We start from the raw sequence: 27,381 nt of genomic DNA, 5'->3' as shown, positions 1-27,381 counted from the left end.
CTGGAGCTTCAAGGGCTGTGATGCTGCCTTGTCCCTCGCGGTTCCTGCAGTACATCATTTACGTGTCAGAAGACATCTCTCTTTCTTTGCGAGCTTTTAAAATACAAATAGCTGTAAAATCTGAAACATCATATGACTTGTTGAATTGCCGAGGACAAATGTGAAGGTCCACAACAACATAACCGGCCTCGATGACAGCACTCCTCACAAACTCGTCATCGAGGCACAAATGGGGACACTTGACAGTGCCAGCCATGAAGTATGTGCATCCGAGGGTGATGCTCATTATCAGATGCCCCCCAGTTTTCAAAAGTGAGGTTATATTTTTCAGGGCACCGCAGAAGGTCTTCTTGTCTATCACAAAGAGCTCCAGGCAATGTGTGAGCAGCAGACAGTCAGCCTGGGGCAGGGTCATGGGTGACAACGGGGTACTGCTCAAGACGTCAAACTTGAGAACTTGCTTGGCTTTTCTGCGGACTATGGTTAGTTTCTCATCACTAAAAATGGAAACATATAAAAAGAACAGCATTATTAGGTGAGAGAGATAAAAGAAAACAATGTTGTTATTCTTTACACATAACAGTAAATTCTGACAACTAATTTGCATCCCACCCATCTATTAACCACATCCATGATTAGGATGGCTCCCAGCCGTCAAGAGTCATGGTAGTCGTGTGCTCATGACAGCCGTGAGCCGTCTGAATGTTGCCGCTCTACCCACGCTTGATTCATTCACCACCTGTGTGGGAGGATTAATCAGTGGGTGGAGTTTGCACGGCTCCCGGCCATCATGAGCGCATGCCCACCGTGATTTATGATGGCCAGGAGCCGTCCAGGGTACTGAGCACCACACCCAGCCCCGCCACCCTCGCACTACTGCAGCATTTGCCACACGGCAAAGGGTTTAACAATCTGTGGTACATAAACTACAGGCCAATAACTGTAGATTCTACCCTCAGTTGTTCTTTATTCAACACAATGATGTCAGGTTTGACTTTTTGAGTATATTCCACTCTGCATGTATTTGAGAAGGACATAGTTTTGATTCTTTTAGGATAAACCCATGTCTTTTTGGATTGGCTTTAATGTGGGTTCATGATAAAGCTTTAGGCAATTTTGCAACAAGAGACATTAATCTGATAGGTTAAATTTTAGGATTTGTCATTGGTACAGTAGGAGCAGTGTGCAATGGTCACTAGGCTAATGTGCAAGGTGCAAGTCCTAAAAAACGAAGTGGTGGGAGCAACCAAGCTAGTCATCACAGCAGGTGACAATGGTACATGTCATCACAGGAGGTGGAATCACAACCCATGACCTCAAAGAAAGTGACATCACAAGAAGTGACACCATATTTTAAGACCTCATGAATATGATGTTTAACAGGTCTACCATGAGTACTTTTGAGACTCAATACACCGTAAAAAATTAAACCTGTTTAGTACTTCAGTCAGTGATTTGAGTTCACTGTCTGAAGAAATGACAAGCTCAAATTTGAGTGAAGTTTGGTGTCTGACTAACCACAGTAGACAAGCACAGTCCATGCACAGCATTAAAACACCAGAAACTGCAACTGTGGATGTCATAACTATAACGTGTGTTAATCTACCCAAAAGACCAACTTTATATACGCTGAAAGAAATTAGCACACTTTAAACTTTATAAAAAAACATAAGTTGTGCATTGCAGTTGGTATTCTGATCATGGCAAACAATAGATACAGTCAGAGTTGGATAGGTTGCACATATAATAATTCTGTTCCATGCTATATCACCATATGCCTTTTAGTAACTAGTGAGACCTTAAAGAAATCCTGTGTATTTGGTATTTTTTGTTGTGATGGGCAGGAGGAGCCACCCTCCAGACTGAGTGTCATACACATGGCGATGAGCACTCAGCCATCTGTTTACACAAGGATTACAAGGAGGCAGAGGAGGGCCCATGAGGTCTATGAACATTGGTGAAGAATGACGTACAAAACCAAGACAGATTTGTAAGGGTAACATGGTCAAGTTCTATGTGAGAGGATATCTTTCTTTGTTACTTGTAGTCACTGGTAATGTGTTTATCGCCCTCAAAATAGGTTGCAGTTGTTCTGTAATCTCATTTCACCATTGTCAATAGAGTCTTTGAAACTTTCTAATATGAGTTTTAAAATAAAATAGAATCTCCTACATAGGACTTTATACTAGCACACCTATACATAATTAGAATTAGTCTCTTGTTCATTTCTTCGAGGGGCCGGCTAGGAGGGTGTTTCTGCAGACATTAGTGTAGCCATGGTTCTAAAGCCTGTGGACTGCCAGCACTTGTCTAGCATACATACATTGTCCATGTATGCTCTGTGGGTGCAGCTCCTCCAGCTTTAATCACAAAGCATTAAATGTCCTAAGTAAAAGTAGTAAAAAATTACTAAAAAACCATGTCTGCATCCAAGAATGAAGTGGTCACCATCGGTCAAGGAACAATATACAGGCTTAACTATATATAAGGTAAAATATCGAACTGAATGGTGAACTGATTAACTATATCAAAACAAACCACTTCTTGAGGGTCCGAGGGCATGTATAACAACCACATGGACACATTCCCCACAGGAGGAGGTATCGCTATCGTCCACAAGAAATCCATCCGCATCTCAACCAGCTCGGACGTCAACCTCGCCAACTCTGAACACCTTCACTTCCAGATCCACATCGACCCCAAAACCACACTCAGAGGCACCCTCCTTTACAGGCCACCAGGACCCCGTGCACAGTTTAGTGAAGACATCACGGACTTCATCACTCCACACGCGCTCCCCTCAGAGGATTACATCCTTTTTGGAGACCTCAACTTTCACCTTGAAAAGAACAATGACCGCAACACCACCACCCTTTTGGACAACCTCGCCAACCTCGGACTTAAACAACTTGTCACCACCTCCACCCACATCGCAGGTCACACACTCGACCCTATCTTCACCTCCAGCAAACATGTCTCCTTCAGCCACACCACAGCTCTCCTGTGGACTGACCACGGCTGCATTCACTACACCTACAACAAGCCCACCTCCAACAACCACCCCCAACCCACCCTGCAAAGAAACTGGAACAAAATTACCATCAACCAGATCTCCTCATCGCTTCTTCAAAACCCCCCAGCCCACTCCTCAAACCCAGACCAAGCAGCCACTAACCTCACCCAATGGTTATCCAACACCGCCGACATCTTAGCACCACTGAAAAAACGACAAATCAAACTAGGCAGCAAGAAGGCCTCCTGGTTCAACGATGATCTTAAGAAATCCAAGAAACTCTGCCGCTCCCTTGAGAAGGCCTGGAAAAAAGACCCAACCACCAGCACCAAGGACGCCTTCAAAAACGCCACCCGCATACACCACCAACTGATCCGAACTGCCAAGAGAGCCGCTTTCAAGGACCGACTAGATAACAACGCCCACAACAGCAAGGATTTATTCAACATCGTCAAGGAATTTACCAACCCCTCGGCCAACTCCAACGACATCACCCCCTCTCAAGCCCTCTGCGACTCCCTAGCCTCATTCTTCCACAACAAAATTGCAGACATCCACAACAGCTTCGACAACCGACCCGAAAACCTACCCACCCAACACCCTGCAGGACCTCCACCCCCCCTGAACATCCTCAATGACTGGAAGCCAATCTCCACTGAGGACACCATCCGTCTGATGAACTCTATCCACTCAGGATCCCCCACAGACCCATGCCCTCACCACATCTTCAACAAAGCAGACTCCATCATAGCACTGCACCTCCGAGACGTCATCAACTGCTCCCTCAGCTCCGCAACCTTCCCGGAAAGCTGGAAACATGCCGAACTCAGCGCCCTCCTGAAGAAACCCACAGCTGACCCCACCGAACTCAAAAACTACAGCCCTATCTCACTCCTTCCATTCCCGGCCAAAGTAATCGAGAAAGCGGTCAACAACCAGCTCGCCGCATTCCTCGAAACCAACAAATCCCTCGACTCCTCACAATCCGGCTTTCGAGCCAAGCACAGCACGGAAACCGCCCTCATCGCAGCAACAGACGACATTCTAACTCTACTGGATAATGGAGACACAGTCTCCCTCATCCTCCTCGACCTCTCCGCAGCCTTCGACATGGTCTGTCATAGCACCCTTTTACAACGCCTCAGAAACGTCGGAATCCATGGAAAAGCACTGGAATGGATCACCTCGTTCCTCACCGGAAGAACCCAGAGAGTCCGCCTCCCACCATTCAAGTCAGAGGCTACCGAAGTCATCTGCGGCGTACCCCAAGGGTCCTCACTCAGCCCCACCCTCTTTAACGTATACATGAGCCCCCTCGCGGCCATCGCACGCCAACACAACCTCAACATCATCTCCTACGCCGACGACACTCAACTGATCCTATCACTCACCAAAGACCCGAACACGGCCAAAACCAACCTGCATGAAGGAATGAAAGAAGTAGCCGAATGGATGAAGCACAGCCGTCTAAAACTGAACTCAGACAAAACAGAAGTCCTCATCCTAGGCACCTTCCCCTCCGCCTGGGATAACTCCTGGTGGCCAGAGGCCCTTGGAACAGCACCTATCCCGTCGGACCACGCACGCAACCTGGGCGTCATCCTGGACTCCTCACTATCGATGAACAGACAAGTCAACGCCGTTTCTTCATCTTGCTTCAACATTCTTCGCATACTCAAGAAAAAATTCCGCTGGATCCCCACCGAAACTAGAAAAAAAGTCACTCACGCTCTGGTCACGAGCCGACTGGACTACGGAAACACCCTCTACGCCGGTACCACCGCAAAAATCCAGAAAAAACTCCAACGCATGCAGAACGCTTCAGCCAGGCTCATATTAGACATACCGCGTAAAGAACACATCTCTGGTCACCTGAAAAACCTCCACTGGCTCCCCGTCAATAAGAGGATTACTTTCCGGCTCCTAACCCACGCACACAAAGCACTCTACGAAATCGGACCCGGATGCCTCAACACACGACTGTCCTTCTACACCCCCTCCCGCCAGCTACGATCCTCCAACCAAGCCCTTACCACTGTACCTCGCATCAACAAAACCACCATAGGAGGTAGATCCTTCTCCTACCTGGCAGCTAAAACCTGGAACTCACTTCCCACTCATCTTCGCCTTACTCAGAACCACCTAGCATTCAGAAAGCAACTTAAAATGTGGTTATTTGACAAGTAATTCCCCTCCCTTCTTCAAGCGCCTTGAGACCCTCTGGGAAAGATATAGTAATCTATAAAAAGTGAGTGCTACGTCTAGATACCTGCTAGCAAGAGACACTACAAACTGTGGAAATAATTTGAATCTACACTAGATTATGCTTGCTAATAAGAACTTTGCACACCATGTAACACTGACAACATGGTGCACTGAAGAAAGCCTACTTGACCTTCTGGTTTACAGTATCACTGACATTTGGGCTTGCATATTCAATGTAACCTCATTCTGAAGGAGCCAGCCCTGTGTAAGCACACATGATATTTCATCTCATACATAGTATAACTCTGAACTACATCAGTCTGCCAAACCTAAAAGCATAATTAACAGGAAAACTACCTAGTGTGATTGTTTAAGGATACAGTAATTCACAATCCTTGCAGCATTATTACGGAAGGTAGGTTGAAAAAAAGGCAAAGAGCAAGACCAATCATATCCCGGAATGGTAACATCTTGTAAAAATTAGAAATAGCATTTCCAGGGATCAGGAATTTTCACAGCTACAACAAATTTACTTGTCTACTTTTAAGGAACACAGGTAAAAAAGCACATTATTTCAAATGTTTGTAAATCGTTTTGTGTTCTGGTGCGATGTTTGAAGATACTTCTTGACAAAACTGAAATATGTGTGTCAAGGAGGATCAAGCAGGATCATGTGGAACAGCCCTTATTTGAAATTTAAAATGCACAGTTGCACCGCGAGTGAGGGAAGAAGCAAGCACACAATTTCTAAAAATTGGAAAAAAGGGTGCCTCAGTCAGTTACTTTGATCAAACATGAAATGGTTAGTTCAAGTTGACTAGTTCAACATACATGCATCTGTATGTGCAATTCCACAAATATACATGAGTAAGTGGAAGCTTAACTGGGGCTTAGCTATGAGTGGAAAACATATAAACCTTTTTGGTGATTTATTGAACTATAATGTTGTTTCAAGTGTAATAAGAATCTAGGCCGGGGCGTTGCTTGCAGCTGAGGAAGATGGCTGCCTCTTAAGCGAGCTCCGTGCCACCTGGTGGTTATCCCCCGTCATCGGTCATTACATCTTTTTTTAAATCGGTCCTGGCCTGGCAAGCACAGAGTGGTGCTATCCCCCCTTTTACACTAGTGCAGGTTGTGCGGATGCTCAGGTGGTACCACAACTGCATAGAGGAAAAGTGTGAGGAACATGCAGTTGAACGAAGATGGCTTCTGAGTCCCTGTTGCGTTGGGGACTTAGAGTGAAGTGATCCTCCCCCTGCACTAAGGAATGAAACCTGGCATGGGTGTGGGTGGTGGGCCTGACTTGCACCAAAGATTGCACATGGCCTACAACAGAAGAGCCAGAGAACTCTCAGTGGCAGAGGCTCTGGCCCTTGGTACGAGACCTAATGATCGCTACGTATCCTGAAAGAGAAGAGAGCTGCTACCAGAGGCTCTGTTGTGATGACGCTGGGGTGAGCCAGCACCGTAGTCGGTGCCCGTTCCTGGCTTGCACACTGGCTTCGGATGCTGGGGCTATGACAGAGTTAAGTAAGGGCCAAGGAATAAATGCCGGCCATGGGTGCAAGCTGGCAAATTTACAGTGGTAAGTGCGGTGTTCTTCAGGTGAACTAAACAGACATCATGAACCCCTGGGGAGGTCTATACAAAAGCGGACAGTTCATGCTGGATGGGCTGCGCGATTGCTGAGGAGAGCCTTGCCCCCTTACCTGTAAATGCGGTATGGCTACCAGTCCAGGTCGGAAGTCTGGAGCAAGCTGGAGGGTCTCAGTGGGGGCTGCAAAATGCCAAAGGTGCCAGGGAAGGTCTACTCAACGAAGAGCATTTGCTGAAGGCCCAATAGAGAGACAGCTGATGTGGGCCTCCCCCTCTTGTAAATGTGGTGGAGGTCACAAGACCTTGGACAAACTCCGGGGAAGTGGTAGTCTGGAAAAGACTAATCCTGGAATCATCAACCAGAGCACAACCAGGGTACCAGTGGAACTGGCCTGCTGGATTGTGCTGGAGAGCTACTGTTTGAGAGGAGCTGTTCTTAAAGGGGTGTTTGAATGCAGTGTGGGGTCCTCCAACTGGGGAGACTCCAGAGGAGAGGTGCTGGTGGAACCAGGCCTGAGCATGCAAAAGGCTGATGCCTGTATTGGTGGCCGCAGTGGATGAGGAAGAGTCTGGAAGATACTGGTTTATTTGACCCAGTGGATATCACATGAAAGGCAAAGCAATGGGGGAGATGGAGTTCCCGGCAATAGAAAAGGGCTGCCACCAGAGCCCCTCAAAACAGAATAGGCTGGACATATACACTGTGAAGATTTCTGCAGCCAGGCCAATGGCCCAGGGTGTTGACTCTGCCCTTCGGGTGGGGATGAACGAGATAGAGGGCCTTCCCTACGCACAATAATGACTGCCATAAAGGAACTAAGAGGCTTCATATCCCTGATTAAACCCAAGCTGGATGCAGTAACGTTGGATGTCAATTTATTCCAAGCTGACCTCCATTAAATCTCTGAAAAGGTGGCAGTGGGGGAAACAGAAATAAACTGATTCCTCTCTACAACTAAATGCCTGGAAGAGGAGTACAGAACCTGACAAAACAGACTATGATCATGTGTTCCAGGCTGGAGGACCACGAAGGGAGGGTGAGATAAAACAACATTAGGGTGGTTGGGGTTCTGGGGGCTTCCAGGGCCCCAGCATGGACCTATTCCTGAAAGACTAGATTCTTAATAAATTAAAACCGAGATGTATATCTACCTTTTTCTTGATGGATAGAGCTCATAGGGCACTGGGCCTGCCGCCGAGTTTGGTACGCCTCGGTGTACGATATTTACCTGTATACTGAACTTCAGAGATCTGGATTCAATATTACAGGCTGCATGTATGCATGTAGACCTACAGTTGGACAACACAGTAATCTGCATCTACCCAGATATTACCTTACAAGTGCAGTGTCTATGAAGAAGCTTTAATGAAGTAAAAAAGGCCCTGCATGCCAAGGAACTGAAATATATAATGTTCTATCCCTCCATCCCTCCAAGCTGAAAGTTATCACAGACAGAAAGACACTGCCCTTTGCTACTCTGGAAGAAGCATGGGATTGGCTGGAAGGTTGGAGATTGGTCGGTAAAGAGGAAACTGTTGACAGAAAGACAGAGTCAAAGGCCACAGCGAGAGAAGGGCCATCCCCCTTGACAGCCAACGAGATCCACATCCCCCTGTGAGGGGAATGTGAGCACCCGGGAAGGGATACATTTGAGGTGATGAGTGACTGTGTGGTAATATTGGCAGTATAAGGGAACCTGGAGAGGGATGGATTGAAGACAGGGTAGATTGCAGACATAGAAGCTCTGGAGGTGCTAGGTTTAACTTGAACAGGGATGTACAGATTTCATGTTTGGTTACAATGGATGATTCAATTGTAACATAAGTATTTATCCAATGGGCCATTGACCAGGGAGCTGCAGCACCCCCGTTACTAGAAGTTATGTTTGGGGAGACAGGCACTCTGCTAGTTGGGAAAGTAGGTAGCTCAAATTCCACAGAGCAGCGTGGCAGTGTGGGGATAGTTATTGGTTTTATGATTTAGGTTAATGCTTACCAAGGCTTCACAGAACTGTGCGTTTTGTGTTTGTGGTGTGAGAAGAGGGTGGGCTATTGGCCCCCGGGTTATCTCCTTGGTATTGAGGGGGGGACTGATATCCAGCAGCAACTGTGGGTGCACATTCCAAGCGAAAAATATGATAGACATGCATGAGGCTTCACAATGGTAAAAAATACAGTCCCTGAATGTCAATGGGCTAAACGAGTGGCATCAAACGTACATTGGTCATACAGCATTTTAGATGGCACAGCTCTATTATAGTGCTTCTGCAAGACACACACCGTTAGAGTCATCAGTTTAAAGCTTTGGATAAAATGGGGTATGTCCAGAAGCCCCATGTAGGATGCACATTCAGTGGGAATCCTGATCAAGAAAGTGTTACCACTTATCTCCCGAAGGGTGTGGAGAGATGATCATGGTCAATACGAAGCCCTCAATGGGATGTGGAACGGGACTGATCTGAATATTTGCACGATCTATGCCCAGCTTCGACTCTTTGAAATTACTCTTCCTGATCTGGGGAGCATGCTTTTTAAGCTTGCCCCAGGAACTCTGCTTATGGGAGGGGACCTAAACACAGCCTACAACATGAATATGGATGGAAGTGGTGGCACGGATACGAGAGGGGCTGGGACCCCTGCCTCAGTTAGCTTCAGCAATGGGATAGGTGGATCTCTGGAGGGAGCTTAACCCTAACAACCGATAATGCACGTATTTCTCAGCACTGCATAGCAGTTTTTCCAGAATAGATAATTTTCTGGCCCTCTGATCCCAGATGCTGTGATTTGCTGCAGCAGTGCAACTGGCAAAAGGAATATTGGATCACTCACAGTGGAAGTCCCGCTGTTGGGCCTGACAGTGGGTTATCAGATGCCACCTAGTTTGAGGCCTGGTATCTGAAAGATAAGGAGAGCAGAGACAAGATACGCAGATCAGTCGGCCTGTACTTTAAAGAAAATCAGGGGTCATTGAATCAGCACTAACCCTATGGGAGGCTTTTAAGATTGTGATGGGGGTACCAAGGCAATATCACAATTAATCAATCAATGAATCAGGAGATTTCAGAGCGCGCCACTCACATGTGAGGGTTTCCAGGCGCTAGGCTCGGTGCAGCTCAGCTGAAAAGCCAGGTCTTGCGGCTCTTCCTGAAGGTGTGCAGTGTAGGGGAGCATCTGACGTTGACTGGGAGCTTGTTCCTGAGACGTAGGAGAAGGTGCTTACACCTGATTTGGTTCTGCAGATGTGTAGGGTTTCTGCTAGTGCGCGGTCAGCAATGTGGATGTTTCTTTTTGGGTACGTGGAAGGAGGCTCTTTTTTGATGTATTTGGGTCCAACAATGTGGAGAGATTTTTAGGCTTGAGTGAGTTGGGATAGGAAAAAGGAATCTAAGCAGAAATGTGAAGAACTTGAGAGAAAGATATTAAAGTTAGAAAATGTGTTGCTCTGTCAAAAGTATCTGAGAGCGCTGACAGACTGCCTCCCCTCCAACCAGAGGATGGAGAGGATAGTGGCCACTCTTAAGAAAGCAAAGCTGAATGTTGGTTATATAGATCAATTTCTTTGCTTCATGTGGAAGAAAAAGTATTGGCCACATCTTTAGCGCACAGATTGCAAGATGGTCTGCCCTCGATAGTACTCCTGACCAATCATTTTTTTTTCCAGTAGGACCACAACGGTTAACTTTAGCCATCTATATGGGGTACTCCTTATTACTGAATTGTGTCAGGAGACACAGATTTTAGCGATGACCTTAGACGTGAGGATGGCATTCAACTCGGTGGAGTAGAACTACATATTTGTGGTGCTGGAGACACTTGGATCTGGTCCTATATTCAAGGCGCAGGGCAAATTACTTTACCAGGCACCCATGGCTAGAGTCAGGGTGAACTGTATAACCTTGCATAGCTTTGAGCTCTAAAGCGGCACACAACAGGAATGCCCACTATCCAAAAGTTTTCACCCTGGTGAGAGGTCTCTCTTTAATACCGAGTACTGGCCTGAATCGTTTTGAGCTTCACGAAGATCTCCAATTTTTTTTCTGTAAAAAACTTTTGAAAAGATTTTTTGAGAATAGGCCCACCGTCATGATACAAAACAAGTCCAGATTGCGACCTAAGTCCATATTTACCCCGAGCCTTGATAAAATTGGCCCGGAAATGGGGATCTTTGAGAAAGTAGTCAGTAATAAAATTCATACCTAAGCCTGCTTATAATCTAGGCTATAAGGAGTACAAAGCCATGAAGTCCCTAACAAACAACAAGGAACTTACAATCAAACCAAGTGATAAGGGAGTCAGGATCGTTATCATGGATTCCGAAAAGTACAAACTAGAAATTCAGAAGATGCTTGATATTCCCAAGAACTATATCACAATGAGAAGCTATCCAGAGAGTAGAATCAAGAATATTATCCTTGACATAACCCAAAGAGCTCTAGAGACTGGAAGTATCTGTACACAGGAATTTGAATATCTTAATAAAGTCCATTTTCAGATTCCTGTTTTATATGGCCTTCCTAAGGTTTATAAGGACACAGATAATCTTCCATTTAGACCCATTGTCTCCACCATCGGCTCCCTTACGGAGCCGTTATCTAAATACGTTGATTTAATTTTAGCACTTTTGGTCAACAAGCTTCCAGTGTTTGTGAGGGATACAGGTCATCTTATTAGCAGGATCGAAGGGAGTGACTTCAGTGACATATTGGTCTCAATGGACATTGAGGCATTGTACTCTAATATTACCCAGATTGGGGCCCCCAAAGCTGTTAAGAGTACTTTGGATAACGATTTGTGCAATGTTGATAAACTCTACGTATTAGAGCGCTTGGCAATTGTGTTACAGGAGAATTATTTTGAGTTTGATAAACTGATCTATAAACAAATTCTTAGAATCAGTATGGGAGCAGCCATTGCCCCAATTGTTGCAAATATCTGTGAGAACAAGTACATTTTTAACAAGATCTCTTCCTTTTTTGAAAATATCACCCATTATCATCATTTCATTGACAATATCTTTTTTATTTGGAGTGGACGGGAGGAACAACTCAGAATTTTTTCTATGAAATTATTTGGATGATACACATTTAAAATGTAGTCCAAAGGTGAGTAAGGACAAAATTTAATTTCTGGACATTTGGATTGCGGCAGTACCTGTATTAAAACCTTTGAATTCCATGCTTAAAAACTCAAAATCAAACTACAAAATAATGGATATCCTGTGCGACTGGTCAAGGAATCCTATAAGAGGGCCAAATATTAAAATCGTGACACCCTGTTGCAACTAAAACCAAAGGATACTCAAAAAAGCTTGGTATAAGTCACTAGGCACTCCACTTTTAACAACAAATTATGACAGGCTATTAATTCCTTGTGGTATATTCTAAACTCAGGAAATTAGTTGGAGAAGATACATAAAACGATCTTTGCCTTCCGCAGGAATAAGAATTTGAGAAATGTTCTCATGAATTCTAGTTTTCCGGACAAAACCTCAATGGTTCAAAGTTATATCACTGGTACTAACCCAATTCTCGGTTCCCACGGATGTGGCGGCTGCCATGCCTGTGGCCATGTGATTACTTTATCTGATCTCCAATGGGGGAATATGAATTTTGCCTTTAAGCAAATGACAAATTGTAGAACCACTAATTTGATTTATCTGATCCTTTGCCCTTGTGGCAAAGGTTATGTTGGGGAAACAGGTAGAGAAATGCAAATTAGATTTAGTGAAAATAACTCATCAATTAACAGCAAATGCATTGGAGCCCCACTGGTCAAGCATTGGATAGATAATCAACACTGTATTATTGATTTTAAATGGTTGATATTGGAACAGGTACATACACCCAAGGAGGGAAACACTGACACCCTCAGACTGAAGAGGAAAGAGTTCTGGATATATACCCTTCAGACAACTAGGACAGGTCCTAATGAGCATCTCCCATGGGAAAATGCCATTGTTTGACCGTGTTTTCCTGGTTTGGTTCTTTATTTAGTCTGCATTGAGGGATTATGATTCTTGTGGTCCCGTTATGATTCTATGTTTCGCTTTGATACCCGGACCAGAAATGCGAATTCTACTTTTTACCAATTGTACTCTTGGATTGAGGGAGGGCACCCTGTGATTATTGTACATTTGGTAGGAAAAACCATCAACAGCCCTGGGGTGACTTATTATTCTTTCCTTATTTTTATCTCTTTAACTTTTGTATTTGCTTCCTTTTTTTAATGCAGTAGGAGGTTTTTCCCAGTTTCCTCTAGCCATTTACTCTTTCTATTGCGGCCACCCGACCTCCCTAAGATGGCGTCAAACATTTTACAGTCCATAGAAAGAGCTTACATTCTAGCTCTTAATATTCTTGGAGCGACGTAATATTTGTTATATATTTTTTTATTTATTTTTCCCATTTTTGCTTTGTTCATTTGTGCTATTTCTTAGCATAGTAGGAGACTCCTTCCTAGTTTCGCTGATTTATGGCATTAAAGATCGGGGTCCCCCCCATTATTGTTAGTGACTATTTGATGGTCTATTTACGGAGCATATAGTTCAGCTCTGAATATTTCTTGAGCGAGTAAATTTTTGGCATATATATATGTTTTATCTCTTTCTATTTTTCAACCCAGTAGGAAGCTTTCTTCGGTTTCTCTATCCATTGTATTGACAATCGTGGTCTACCGACCTCCCTAAGATGGCGGCGGACAACCGACAGTGGTTAGAGTGAATACGCAGTCTAGCCCCTGTCTTTCTTCAACTGGTGCTTTGCATCAGAGATCACTTAAGGGTAGAGGAGACATTCTAGAGCCTATATAACCAAAAGCTTTCTTCATTAATGGTCTCTGCCTCACTCGTGCAGGATATGGCGTGAACCGGTTTGTCGAGGGATATTATTCCCCATTAGTAAGTGTTGCTCTTCAGGGTTTCAGTTGCCGAAAGGTTTTCTCTCGGATGGGAATCTTGGCTGGACCCTGCCTGTCTCCCACGTAGACTTCTGTAGACTTTTTAGATCCTTTGAAAGTTGGCCTGATTTGTATTTCTCTTCAACTGTATTTATACTTTAGGGTAGAGTCTGGGTCGTACGGCGTACTTCGCCTGTCTCCCCGGGAGTATTTTAGGTCCTTTGAGAATCGACTGTATCCACATTATGTTTTAACTAGACTTTCTGCCCTCTCTGATTAGGGGTAACCGTTCATGTGAGGGTGGTTATATATTAATTATTGTACGATTGTGTAAGTAGATTGATTGCCCCCTCGTATTTTTATACATATCATTACCCTTTAAAATATGCCACATACCTTTACATGTTTACCAGTATAAGATAAGATACATCTTTGGTCATCTCCCTTTTGTGGTTATCCCCTAGGTGGGACAAGTCGAGTCAAGTCAAGTCAAAACAAACTTTATTTGGTTTGTTACAACCATAAAAGTACAATTTACCTCTTGTCCCAATAAGAAAACAACAAAAACATAACACGGCGATATCACAAAACATATTACATCTCAATATACATATTGTTTAGCTTTCATTTTTAAAATTGGAGTATTATAACAGTTAAAATATTAAAATCACTTAATTCATACCTATACAACATTTCCTTGTTCATGCAGCCAGTACTACTGTAACCACTAATTGTTCCACCTTTATATGATGCTAAGGACGAGCATTATTAGTTCTTACTCTGTGCACTTGAGGAACCCCTTGACTTTATTCATATATTTCCCCAGAGCACAGGCTATATCTGAATTCCCCATTTCCACCAAAAGGTTAGCGGCTTGCATCCTGTTCGTAATATTTTAATTTTTAAAAATCGGACATAAAAACTCCTTTCGTATATCTAAAACCCACATACAATCTAGTAAAATATGTAAAATATCGCAAGTAGTACCTAATGTGCAAGTGCATTTACCATTACATCCTATCATTTGGTTTCGAACCCCATTATTAGCGTAGCATGGGCTTATTCCAATTCGCATTTTTAGAACTTCCGGCCTTAAACTGTGACTTGGTAGCCGGTCCACATAGGGGTAGTGTTGGTCGAACTCCCAGGCCAATGTCATGTGGGCTACCGAGGTCTTTTGTAAAAGGTACTCCTGATCATAAGTACGGGACATATCGGACCCTTGAAGCCTTTGTTCTTTCTTCCCTATTATTATGTGGTCAGCGAACATACCTTCAGATCGAGCACCCTATATGCATTACTTATTGATGCTCTAATATCTTTTACCCAGGGTAGCTCGCTAGTGGCAATTTCCTCTTTGGCCCACTGGGAGATTTGAGAAAGCTACCCTGCTCCTAATCGCTGCCAGAAACGTACTAGGGTCATACAAGCAGTTATCGCCCTGGAGATGATTCCCAGCTCAAGTCTTGCTGTCTGTACCATAGATGATTTAGGCAGCATGAATAAGCTTTTTAGTATGTGTCCCTCCTCTCTATCCCAAGAGGTCTTACCACTTATGTAAATAACCTCGGCTCCATACAAACATTGTGGGGGGACCATTGATTGGTAGGCTTTTAGGACCAGTCTATCCGACATTTCTCTATAGGTATTATTGAATCTTTTTAGGCCTTTCACAGACACCAATGCCCTCATTTTTAATGCTTGTAAGTGTGTATACCATTTCAGGGTACCAAAAAACCACGTTCCCAAATATCTATAGTCAGTTACCCTTTCAAGCAATACTGTGCCAAGGTACCACGAGAACTTTGTTTTCTTCCTTTCAAAACATACAATTTTTGTCTTCTCCATGTTTACTACTAATGTTTTGCTTGTACAATATTCTTTGAACCTATTTAATTTTCTATGGAGGCCTATCTCCGTCTGATCCATGATCACCAAATCATCAACATAGAGGAGGCACGATATCTGGTTTCTTCTCAATTTTCGGGTCCATAATTTGGCAGGGTATGCTCAGACGTGAGTCCCTTGCTCACTTTACCACTGGATTCAAACAAGCCGGGCTGAAGTGGGCGGAAATACCAGAAACCGGTCCTCGGTAGCTTGTTTCGGGTCCAGGGAAGGCATGGCTTGGCAGTTCGGGCTGGACTGTATTATAGAGAAATTATTTGTGAGGTGCCAAAGCAAACTTTTCAAGTGGTGTAACCTCATTATACAGGGTATGAGAACTCTATGTTTCCGGTTCTTAATAAAAATAATTTTTTCTAAAATAATAATCTAGGCCATTTGGAGGGTGCACAGGACAATTGGCTTGCATGTGGCTGCTGCTTGCCACCCCCTTTCAAACTTGTGTGTTAAGAGTTAAAGACAAAGCATTAACTTTTAGACAGGAAAAATAAAGAGATGTCCATCTAATGGCTGAAAATAGAAAGTGAAAGCAGAAAACTTCGGCTTAATCCCAGCTTCCCATCTAGTCCAAATCATTATTGTAGACAAATCACACTCTTGTATTTGATTTAATAAAATGTAATGATGCACCATGTATAATAAGAATCTATATCACATATAATATGGTCTTGAAACTTGATTTTCAAGTGTCTTCTGACTGCCAGCCACACTCTAACCTCTTGCACCAAACAAAAGTACAGAATGGTTACATCCTCTGCCACGGTGGTCATGTGCTGAGGACAGAACTGTTCCCCTGCAGGAGCAGAAGAGCCACTAGGCACCAGTGTCTATTTGTTTTAGTGAAAGAGAACCACCAGTTTGCAGCCACCTCTTTACATTTCATTATGCTGGTGGCAAAGTGGCCTGCTCTTGAAAGGGGTAGACATCTCTCCACAGGTTGGTACAGTGAGTGACAGCACCCCTCACTGCAGAGACATAGCTTGGGGTTTTATAGGATCCCCTTTTCTTCTTTCCATGTGCTCCCTATGTGGGCTCAGGGCCTAGATCCCACCTCTTTGTGGAACACAGTCAGTGTGCCTCCTGACAACGTCTTTACTTCTGCACCTTTAATAGGGCATGGGTGCAGAGGCAATGTGTGTCCTCATTTGAATGGCTGCATGTAAAGTAATGCCCACTTGAGGTTGTGCCGGGGCTATATATGACGAAGCAGAATCTGTATTGCAGAAGGAGCTGTCCAGGCTTCTGCAATTATACCCAAGTTCCTCAGGCTTCTGCCAGTGTGTGCATATGTGTGTTGCACACTAGGGGACTTGTGATAATAAGCTCCTTGTTCCACATCCAGGACTGGTGCATATATAATACAATCAGACGCTGGAGATAATATGTACTCTACATGGTCTGTACACTGCTAGTGTGACTCCAATTTAGCTTCAACTTGCAATACAAACTTGTACGCATATCCTGAAACTCTACCGTGGCAGGTGTGCCGCACTCTGTGAGCACTCAAGTTCTTTAGAAAGGATATAAATCAAGACTTGAAGAAGAAAACAAATAGGACAATCATATTATACAGTAGTTTACCTATTACATACCAGTTTGTCTGCTTCTGTATATCACTCAAGTCCATAGCATCCGGTTTGTTCTTCAGCCATTTCTCTACCTCCTCAATGGATTTATCTTGCGGGGAGGCAAAAATGATCTCAGTAAAATAGTCACAGATTGGAACAGTATAATAGATGAAGGGGGCCAAATATATTTGAATTAGAGTATTTCCTTCAACAGCACCTGTTTAGAGAAATATTCAAAAGTTAGAGCATTGGATACCTATAACATGATACAAATGACTGAAGGGGAATAAACATACGTATACACGGTTTAATCATTCTTCCTACATGCTATTTTATGCAGCTTCAGACCTTCTTCTGAATGGAACTCCTCCTTGAAAGTTATTAAAAGAATTTGCGAACACATCTGTTAGGATGGCGAGTGATTTCAGGACTGCTGTTGAGTCAAGCACACAAGATCTGTAGGTTACAAGTTTTAAGCCCTGATCATTCCTTCCTTTTGAGGTTTGTAAATTGAGTACTCTTAATATGAGTAATAACAACAACTCTAACTTATGGTACTTAGAAGCAGTAAAGGTGTGGTATGAGGAGTTATATAATAATAGGTTATTATTACACACAATAAAATATGAGACTTGTGCATTTTAGGAGATTAACAATCATAGTCTTGGCCACCGCTCTCAGTAATTATTACTTCTTAGAATGCAATACTTTTGCTGAACCCTAGAGTCCAAAAATGTGACTCACCTCATTGTCAACATTGTGTTATGTGTATTGCTCCATCAAGGTGCAAACCTTCTCCATCTCTTACAGATGACCGCAACACAAAATCTTTATTTAAATGAGATGTCAAGGCTTGTAAGCAAACAATGAAAGATAAAGTTTATTCTTGATAGACTCTTAGGGCACATAGGATTTGCAGGGCCAGAATTTTCTATATGTTGAGAACCATATCTGAAGAGGTCAATGGGTCAGGTATTCGATGCATCATTTCTAAATTATTGATTAAAACTGCCATTTTAAAACTGATCTGCACAGTTTGGAGAACTGGGTTAAAAGTATATTCTGTATTTGTTGCTAAGGTTAGCGTAGTTACTTTAAGCTGTGAATATTATGATTTTTAAATAACTAGCTGACTTAAGTATTGAAGATAATAGAAAAAAATCCTTTGGTAATTGTTTTGGTATTAGGAATCTGGGACCTTGGCATCTAGTGCCTACTTTTTCCTCCAGATCTCACATTTCTTATTCCAGCTTGTGTGTTTTCCATTGTCATAGCACCCATTTAGGTATGGCCCTAGTATGAATGTGTGGTTGTAGGTGTTGGGACATAGACTAACGAAAATGCTCTTGGGAATAGAACCAATCTAGGAGCTCTTGAGCAACTTTTCTGAGTAGTAGCACTGTTACCCTACACAGTATAATACATGGAAAGGTATAATATATCTTCTTAGGAAGGTTCACGTTTTTAGGGGACACAAAATATAGAAAAGCAACCTTTTTGGCAATCAGATTTATGTTACACAAGATTATTGAAGCAGGAACCTCTTGTCATTAGAAAGACTTATGTCTCATCTGGGGTTGAGAACCAATATTATTGTCCTCGGGACAATACTGCTTCTTTGTAAATATACTTTTTAAGGTTAACCCTGCCTCCCAATTCACAATCATGACCTCGGCAAAAGAAGCAAAGAGGAAGGCCAAGTTTGATATATTTTCTCGGTTTCACTGCCTCCTCTTCTGGCTAATGTCCACTTATGATCACAGAACAACCCTCTGGTTGTGGTTGATCATAGATTGATCAATACAGCTCAGGCCGTAAGGACAAGTGCCTATGCACGGGGGACAGAGCTCAGCATACACTGTATTCCTCTGATAGTGTATAGCCTCTAGTGACTCATGGGTTGATTGTGACAATTATGTAGGGAAAAAACTTCTGAATAACCAGGAGTTGAGCTCCGATTTGAATTATTGATGTGCATTTACAAGAAAATATAGCAATACCGTTGGGACGGGAAAAATAATCCCAATGCTACCAATCCCAACTTCCACAGACATCAACCCCAACCACCTGCTCACTGCCTGGGACAAGCTCAACACACAAAACACCACAGGAATAATTAATACCATCCACTCATAAGCCCCTTCGAACCCCTGTCCCCACTTCGTTTTCAACCTTCAGAGCAAAAAACTAAAAAAGCAACAGCAATCTCACGAACATTTATAACCTTTCCAGCACCACAATCCCTAGCCCAGACTAATTGAAACATGCTGGGGTCAAACCATTTCTTTAGAAACTGTCTGCCAAACCCAGCAAATGTAAGAACTACCATTCCATCTCTGTGCTCCTCTTTCCTGTCACATTCCCCAAGAAGGCCATCATCCGCAAACTCATTAAAGACCTGGTGAAAAACAGTCTGGATTCTGAAATACAACATCGAGACGGCCCATCTAATGGCCACAAACAAATCAGAACCCTCCTTTACTGGGGCAAAAAGGAGGTGCTGATCCTTCTCTGCAGAATTGCACACCATAGCCCACCACACCCTTATAAAGAGGCTTAATTATATTAGAAACCCTCAATAGGATTGCTCCCTTCCTCAATGGTAGAACCCACAGTATCTGGCTACTGCATTTCACCTCTGAATTCAAAACATAGTCTGCATCATCCCTCAAAGCTCACCCCTCAGCCCTGCACTGTTCAACATCTACATCCCCTCCTTGGCCGATTTCATCAGAACCCATGGAATAAACATCATATCCTATGCCAACGACACCGGATAATTCTCTGAGTTTCAGAAGACCCCTGCACTGCGATGTTTAACTTCTGCAGGTGCATGATGATCATCACCGGCTGGATGAAAGATAACTGTCTAAGACTCAACTTAAACAAATCAGAAGTGCCGATTTTCTGGAACAACTCCTTATGGGTCCTTGGACCCTGACCCACTCACATCATGCCTGCACCTCGGCATCATGCTGCAAAGCAAGCTTACCATAAAAAGCAAGAATACCGCAGTCTCCTCCTCCTGCTTCCTCACTAACTGCATGCTCTGTAAGTGCTTCAAATGGCTCCCTAGCAACACCAGACATACTGTCACTCAAATTCTAGAGACCAGCATGCTGGGCTAGAGCAACACACTATATGTAGGAGTCACAACACATCTCTGGAATAGACTGCAGACCATACAGACCTCAGTGGCCAGACTCAGCCTTGGTCTACCAAAGCAAACCCACATCACCCCTCACATCAAGAAGCTCCACTGGTTCCCCATTCAGAAGAGATGTCAGTTCAAGATTCTGAGCCATGCCTACAAAGCCCTACATACCAAGGACTGGCATATAGCAACTACCACCTGAATTACCACCAACACTCCAGGCACCTGAGCACTTCCTACCACTCCCTCGCTCACACCCCCAGCATCTACCTAAGCAACAGTGGAGGATGAAGTCCTAGAACTACCCCCCCCCCCACCTCTGCACCTCTTCCTCTCTGTTTAAATTCAGGAAACAGCTACTGCATCCAACATCAGCATTTCATGTATGTATACCTGCTTTCTCGTTCATTCTCGTTCTGTACACATCTTTGAACACATTCCATAAATGATTCAAATACATACAAGGACCCCTGACTGATTAGTTCGAATTTATTGGCTCAATCATCAGTCGCAGACTACATTTTACTTGTCAACAACATGCTTCCCAAAGCAGTTACTAGCCCATCTTCTTGGTACATAACTGAACAATGGTTGGTGCTTGGAATTGCAGTAACAAACAATTCATGCATTTTTGTCTTTTATTACAGCATACATTTCTGTTGGGTTTTTGTTGCTTTTTTAATCCTAAAAGTAGAGTTCCGGAGGACATTGAGGGGAAGATGACTCATCATACTTGTGGTGTCCATGACAATTGCACCAGCTTCAATGAACACCAATATGAGGATAGATTGACTATTGGACAAGCAGGATACTTTATATCCACCCTGCTGAGTTCTTGAGACTGTTCCGTTTCCCTATAGCGAACACTCAATCACTCTTGAGACAACTAAACCTCTGTTTCATTATCCTTGGAGCCTTCTACCATGTCCTCTATTGATTTATTCTACTTCTCAGTTACCTGTGTATTTTCACTAGATTTACATCCAGGCAGTGATTGGAATTGAAAGTTATACTATAAGTGTTGTATGTTTAGTAGCAGGTATATATTGGAATGCAGTTTTTTTGTACAATTGCATACAAACATAGTGATGATATGGAAATGAATGGGTACCGTTTGTTTGCATCATAGTTCCAGCATTGTGGCACAGATGTACTCTTCTGAGGACGCGAGCTCTTTTTGCATCCCTTGATTTGTGTTCAGACGAAGAAATAAGGTGTTCACCAAAGCAGCCGTTTCTTCATTACATTGGTTGATGTTTGTTCCACCTTTACAATGTTCCTGCAGCATATGCAACAGTGGGATTGGTTGGCTGAGGGCACTCTCCTCCAAAGGCAATGGCATTTGGACCAAACACTCTATTAGCATCCATTTGTCAACCTCTGCCATTATGGCATAGGCAAACCCCCCCCCTTTGAAGTAATTTTCATTAATAGACGTGCACTTCTCACAAATGAATTGCAGCATGTAGCAGGAGAAGGGCCAACAGGATGGGACCTCCTCCATGGGGCTTTAAATGACTAAATTAGCATGCCTATTTTTTTTTAACTGATTCTCTTCTTTGAATGGCTAATTAGAGTGCACACCCTGCAATAGTTAACCAGTATGGTGTTAACCACTTGTTCTGGTTTTGAGAAAGTCATGCAAAATTAAGTTGATGCAATATGATCCACATTGGAGTCTCAAGCATCCGCGATCAACCTTGAATTTAACAACATTGCTTCCATTATCATTAACAACAAGTATAGTGCTGTGACATCTACGTTGAAATCACTTGTATTCTCTCATAGTAAAGTCTTCGTAGATGTTCGCAGCTGTATATTCTTCCTCCATGGAAAACACAGGAAGTGTTGCCTGCTAACCAGCACCTTGAAAAGCAACAGTAATTGTGATATCTTCGGCCAGCCTTTATTTAACCCTTTGTAGTAGACCCAGTCGGCAGTGATGCACATGTAGTTTGTAACTCGACAACTATTCTACACGTCATTGTGATATGGACTAATAAAAAATACTCCCCTAGATTGCTTCACCAACCAATTGCATCACTTGATGGTGTAACACTCGCATAGCAGCTGTTAAAGAATAGATCCGTCTTGGAACCTTCCAATTTGGACAAAGGTCTACAAAAATTTGAGAATTCCCTCTCTGTCCCCCCAAAAAAGGGAGGAGGTCAAGCGCTAACATTTCGCACAGCTTCCCCTCCTGGGTTTAGAAGAACAATGACTCCATTCTGAACATAGACTTGAATAATAATCGGTTATTGGGTCTGTTGTCTTTGTGAGGCTCCCCCTTCAACTGACCTACTGGGAGCAGGTAGGCTGCTTGGAAGTTTTGAGCTGACCATGTCCCTCTTTTCAATATACCCCGCTAAGATTTATGTGTGTGATGACGGCATACTAAGAGTGACAGTCACAGTGCTGTGTCACATGATACAATCTTCTTCCTTATCACTACCTCTAACTTCTCTCTCAGAAGCAGCTGTCATTCTGAGGTGCTCTTCCCATATGATTGCAAGTTCTTTTATTATATGGGCAAGTTGACTGCCATCTCACATGCTGTACTGTCGACCTCACTTCCCACAACACACTGGTTTGTTGGAAATTGTGAAATCTGCAATGTGGCATTCATGGAGTCTAAGTGTGAAGAAGCATCATGAACACACACGCACACACCCACACACACACACCCACACTGGCTCCACAAAATGACGGTTGCCCACATGGCCACCTGCGATGCGCCATTGCATGCCATCAGTAAAGCAGAACAAACGAATCACCTTCAAAAGTCACCCCGCATGGTAATGCATGGTAATGCTCCCAAGTCTGTCAAAAGTCACCACGCCTGGTAACGCTCCCAAGTCAGAACTGACTTCGGAGCCTTACCATGCGCGGTGACTTTTGGCGGAGATTTGTTTTTTCACGAGGACTCGACGTATCACGGTGGTGAGGTCCTCATTGGCATTTCCAACTCGTAACTTACTCTGTAAACCTTAGGTACAGGAGGCTTTGTCTGGCACTACGTATTTTGTTCCTGTATTTGGTTTCACCACCTGTAAGGAGTATATAGCATCAGGGATTGGGTATAGTGCAAATGTAACTACACATTACATTTCGGGTGATGTGAGCCTGCGGTTTTTCTACATTATTGTGTCCTTCTTTCAGCACACCACATTGTTCCACTAGTGGGGACTACCTTGACTGTAATTTATGACGTTGCCTGGATCTTGTTTTTAGTGCTTTTCAAACCCTCCATTACATTTGGGGTGATTCTGGATCCAAAAGAACCGCCTGTTAGCCTTGAGAAAGTCTGAGTACTGACTAGTACTGACGAAACTTGTGTTGGCTGTCATTTACATTGGGAATTTGATCTGAAAAATCATTAAAAAGAACATTTTCTAATGAAGCCTCGTGGACTGTTCATCATATCTTGTTCGGGATTGGACTGCCATAGATAATTCCTGGATTTCGTTGACTGTCTCATTGAATTTGTGGGATTGCTTCTCTTTTGCTGCTGCTGACCTTGGAACTCTGACGCTGTTGATCTTGGTTAGCGTCTCTTGTACTGTCTTGCCGCTGCCTGCACCTTAAGCCGCTGCTCCTTGCCGGACCCGCTTTGCGGGTCCCGCTGCGCGGTGTGGTGCTGCTGGAGAAAAGGGTGTGCAGAACTGGACAAAACACTTGGAGGGCACTTGAAAAAACAGGGCTGCGAGCGCGCCTATAGCAGGACTCCACTTCCCAAGAGTCCCTGCTACTCACCTAACTGGAACCACCTGGTGACGCTCTCCCTGTTGGCCACGCCCCCTATCTCCCGTTCAAAGCCTCTGGACTCAAACCACCGTTGGATTGCTTCTCTTTTGCTGCTGCTGACCTTGGAACTCTGACGCTGTTGATCTTGGTTGGCGTCTCTTGTACTGTCTTGCCGCTGCCTGCACCTTAAGCCGCTGCTCCTTTTTTTTTTTTTTTTTTTTTTTAATTTTCTTGTCCTCATATTTGCCACCAGAATATATTTGCTCTAGATGGGTCTCACCGATGCCTCTTATACTGTCATTTTTCGAGTCCGCCATGGAGACAGTATCATAGCATACAGGGAGGTCCCAGAGGTAGGCTGCTTTCCTTATCCCACTCCTCCAAGCCTATATTGGGCGCCCTAGGCCTGGTGGAGGACAGGATCGACTCAACCTCTGGCATAATCACAGGACCGTTCACCTATTTATCCAGACCACCAGTTTAGACCAAACATTCTCAATATTCTCTTTTCGACCAGCCAAATCCATTTTACAGACTTCCATTATATACTTCAGACATTCTGCAAAACGAGGAGGAGACACTGACTTCCACTCCATACAAATTTGTCTCCTAGCAATAATTATTATATAAAAAATAAACTGTGAGTCCAGACTATTGATATCATAATCTTTCGATAAACCGAAAAAAACCAGTCTACGGGAACATATAATAGTCGTTAATAATACATCACACAAAAAATCCATAACCGCTTTCCAAAAGTCTTGAATGGCTGTACATTCTAAAAAGATATGAATATCGTCAGCTGCATTATGTTTACATCGGGGGCAATAGTAGTTCTTTCGTGTGATCTTGTTCAATTTGGCCGGAGTCCAATATACTCTATAGGCCGTAAATATATGGTTACGTCTTAAGTTTGCTGGCTTAATTATCCTCGATGACAACAAAAAGGAATCTAACCATACTTTATTAACTTCATCAAGAGTGTCCGGTATACAATGACCCCATAAATTTATAACCTCTGTATTGGTTTTACTCTCTTCTTCTTTGATCAACAGTTTATACCAAAATGAAAGTTCTTTTACCCATTTCCCCCTCCTTCCTATATAGTCAAAAATATCTGTGTCTTTCTCTTTTTGCATATTTTGACTGGACCACCAGGAAGATAGTTGATAGTATTTGAACCTAGTCAACTGCCCATCAGTAAGTTGTACTAAAGAATTCCAGTCCACCAGGCCCGCATCCCTCCTAAGATCGCCCCATGTTTTTAACCCAGCATTTCTCAAAGGTTGTGACAGCTGATCTTGAAGGCATAAAGGTGTACCAGGAGAGTCCCAAATTGGGGTGTATGTATGGTAATATGGGATATCAAATAACTTCCTGATGAACCCCCAATTTTTTAGTGCGGTCGATAGGATTTTAAGGCGAATTTTTAAAAAAAATTTCTGGTCTCCAAATTTAAACAAAAAATAGTCGTGGTCATAGGGTAAGTCAGTTAATAAAGCTTGAAACAAGCGGCCCTGTGATGATGCGTCTAACTTATTTGCAAGTATCCTAAAATTTCTGAAATGAAATGCGTGACAATATGACAGAAGATCTGGGAGGGCAAGCCCTCCTCGACTTAAACCCCTCCTCAGTTTCTTCCATGCTATTCTTGCAGACTTACAGGCCCATATAAATGATCCAATTTTACCCTGTAAGGTATTAATATCTTTCAGTGAGAATGATAAGGGGATACAGTTGAATAGGAAAGTGACTTTTGGGAGAATAGTCATTTTAATGAGGTTGACTCGACCGTATATATTCAGGGGCAAGTTTCCCCATCTTATCAATGTTTTATTAATATCTTTAACCACCATATTCCAACTGAGTGATGTAATGTCTTTTAATGATTGGGTTAAGTAGATTCCCAGGTACCTCGTTTTCTGATTAGCGCCTAATATAGGTGCGTTGTTATTCCATCCCATAATCTCAGTTTTTTCCTTATTTATCTGGTAACCTGACAGTTTCCCAAATTCTTCTGATAAATAAAATAACCTCGGTATTGCTACTAAAGGATCGGAGGTATATAAAAGGAGATCGTCTGCGTATAACGCCACCTTCAAGGACAGATTTCCGAGCAAAAAAGGTTGAATAATATTGTCCTCTCTAATCCCACAAACAAAAGGCTCCATATAAACATCGAACAGAAGAGGGGATAAGGGACAACCCTGTCTGGTTCCTCGGGATATATCGAACCATTCCGATAGAATTCCATTAACTAAAACCTTAGCCTTTGGGTTATAATATAGGGATCTAACCGCCTTTATGAAAGTTTGAGGGAACCCGAAAGCCGCCATAGAGGCCCAAAGATACTTCCAATTGACCTGATCAAAGGCCTTAGCTGCATCTATGGCGACCAGGGCCAGTGGGAGATTTTTAACGTTGGCGTAGTCTATTGCTCCTATTGCTTGAAATGTTAGTTTGTTTAACTGTCTCCCTGGGATAAAGCCTCTCTGATCAGGATGGATTATGGACTTAATAACCTTCGATAGTCTAGTTGCTAAGATACCAGAGTAGATCTTCATATCTGTATTCAGCAGAGAGTTAGGTCTATAAGATTCTATTCTTTTAACATCCTTATTTGGTTTTGGTATGAGCGTTATAATGGCTTCTCCCCATGAGGGAGGTGTTGAGAAACCCTGAATCAATAAAAGGTTGAAAAGTTCCTTTAATGGAGACATTAATTGGTCTTTATTATCCAAATAGATCTCCACTGGCAACCCATCTGAGCCCGCCGCTTTCCCTTTTTTCATTTTCTTTAATTGACTCAGGATTTCCCCTTCTGTTATCTCACTATCCAGGTACACCTTATCTGTTTCAGGTAGTTGTGGCAAATGTTTTGTTATCAGCCAGGAGTCTAACTCTTCCCCCTTAGGATCCTTATCCTCAGTATAGAGACTTCTCATAAAAGATCTTGCTTCTTCTCTGATTTCTATATCTGTTTCCAGTAATTCTCCTGTGTGTCTTTGTAATAGGGCTTTGACGTTATTTCTAGTTCTCTCTTCTCTGGCTTTCCAGGCTAAAAGAGCTCCACATTTTTCTCCATACTCAAAATTTTTTAATCTACTAGAGTCCCATTTTTCTTTAAGAATTCTCTCATCGGATACTTTTAATTGAAGCTGTAAATCGATGAGTTCCTTCTCTATCAAGTGTACTCTGCTGGAGTTCTGTATAATTGCGTTCTGTAATTCTTGATCTTTTCTTGTTATTACTGCCAAATCTTCCCTTCTTTTTATTTTTATGCTCTTTCTCTTATAACTCAT

The 27,381-nt window shown here is 43.1% G+C and overlaps 1 protein-coding gene across 1 annotated transcript; it reads right to left on the bottom strand.

Annotated features, from left to right (window-relative positions):
• Positions 1-58: 58 nt before the first annotated feature.
• On the bottom strand, positions 59-27,381 carry LOC147718272 (nicotinamide N-methyltransferase-like). Its single transcript, XM_086967177.1, has 3 exons — positions 26,913-27,381; positions 17,206-17,398; positions 59-497 (listed from the first exon to the last, which is right to left on the bottom strand). Exons 1-3 carry the CDS (start codon positions 27,379-27,381, stop codon positions 59-61), a joined length of 1,101 nt encoding a protein of 366 aa, XP_086823303.1.

The sequence above is a fragment of the Lissotriton vulgaris genome, chromosome 4_1, assembly GCF_964263255.1.
Source record: "Lissotriton vulgaris chromosome 4_1, aLisVul1.2, whole genome shotgun sequence".
Classification (NCBI taxonomy): Eukaryota; Metazoa; Chordata; class Amphibia; order Caudata; family Salamandridae; genus Lissotriton; species Lissotriton vulgaris.
Note: the sequence above shows the minus strand (reverse complement) of the source record. Positions and strands in the feature narration are given on the sequence as shown.

Coding starts and splice junctions, on each gene's coding strand:
- LOC147718272 (XM_086967177.1), bottom strand. CDS start 27,381: ATGAGTTATAAGAGAAAGAGCATAAAAATAAAAAGAAGGGAAGATTTG. Junction 17,399..26,912: donor AGATAAGGTGTACCTGGATA/GTGAGATAACAG, acceptor TTCTCTAAACAG/GTGCTGTTGAAGGAAATACT. Junction 498..17,205: donor ATACAGAAGCAGACAAACTG/GTATGTAATAGG, acceptor TTCCATTTTTAG/TGATGAGAAACTAACCATAG.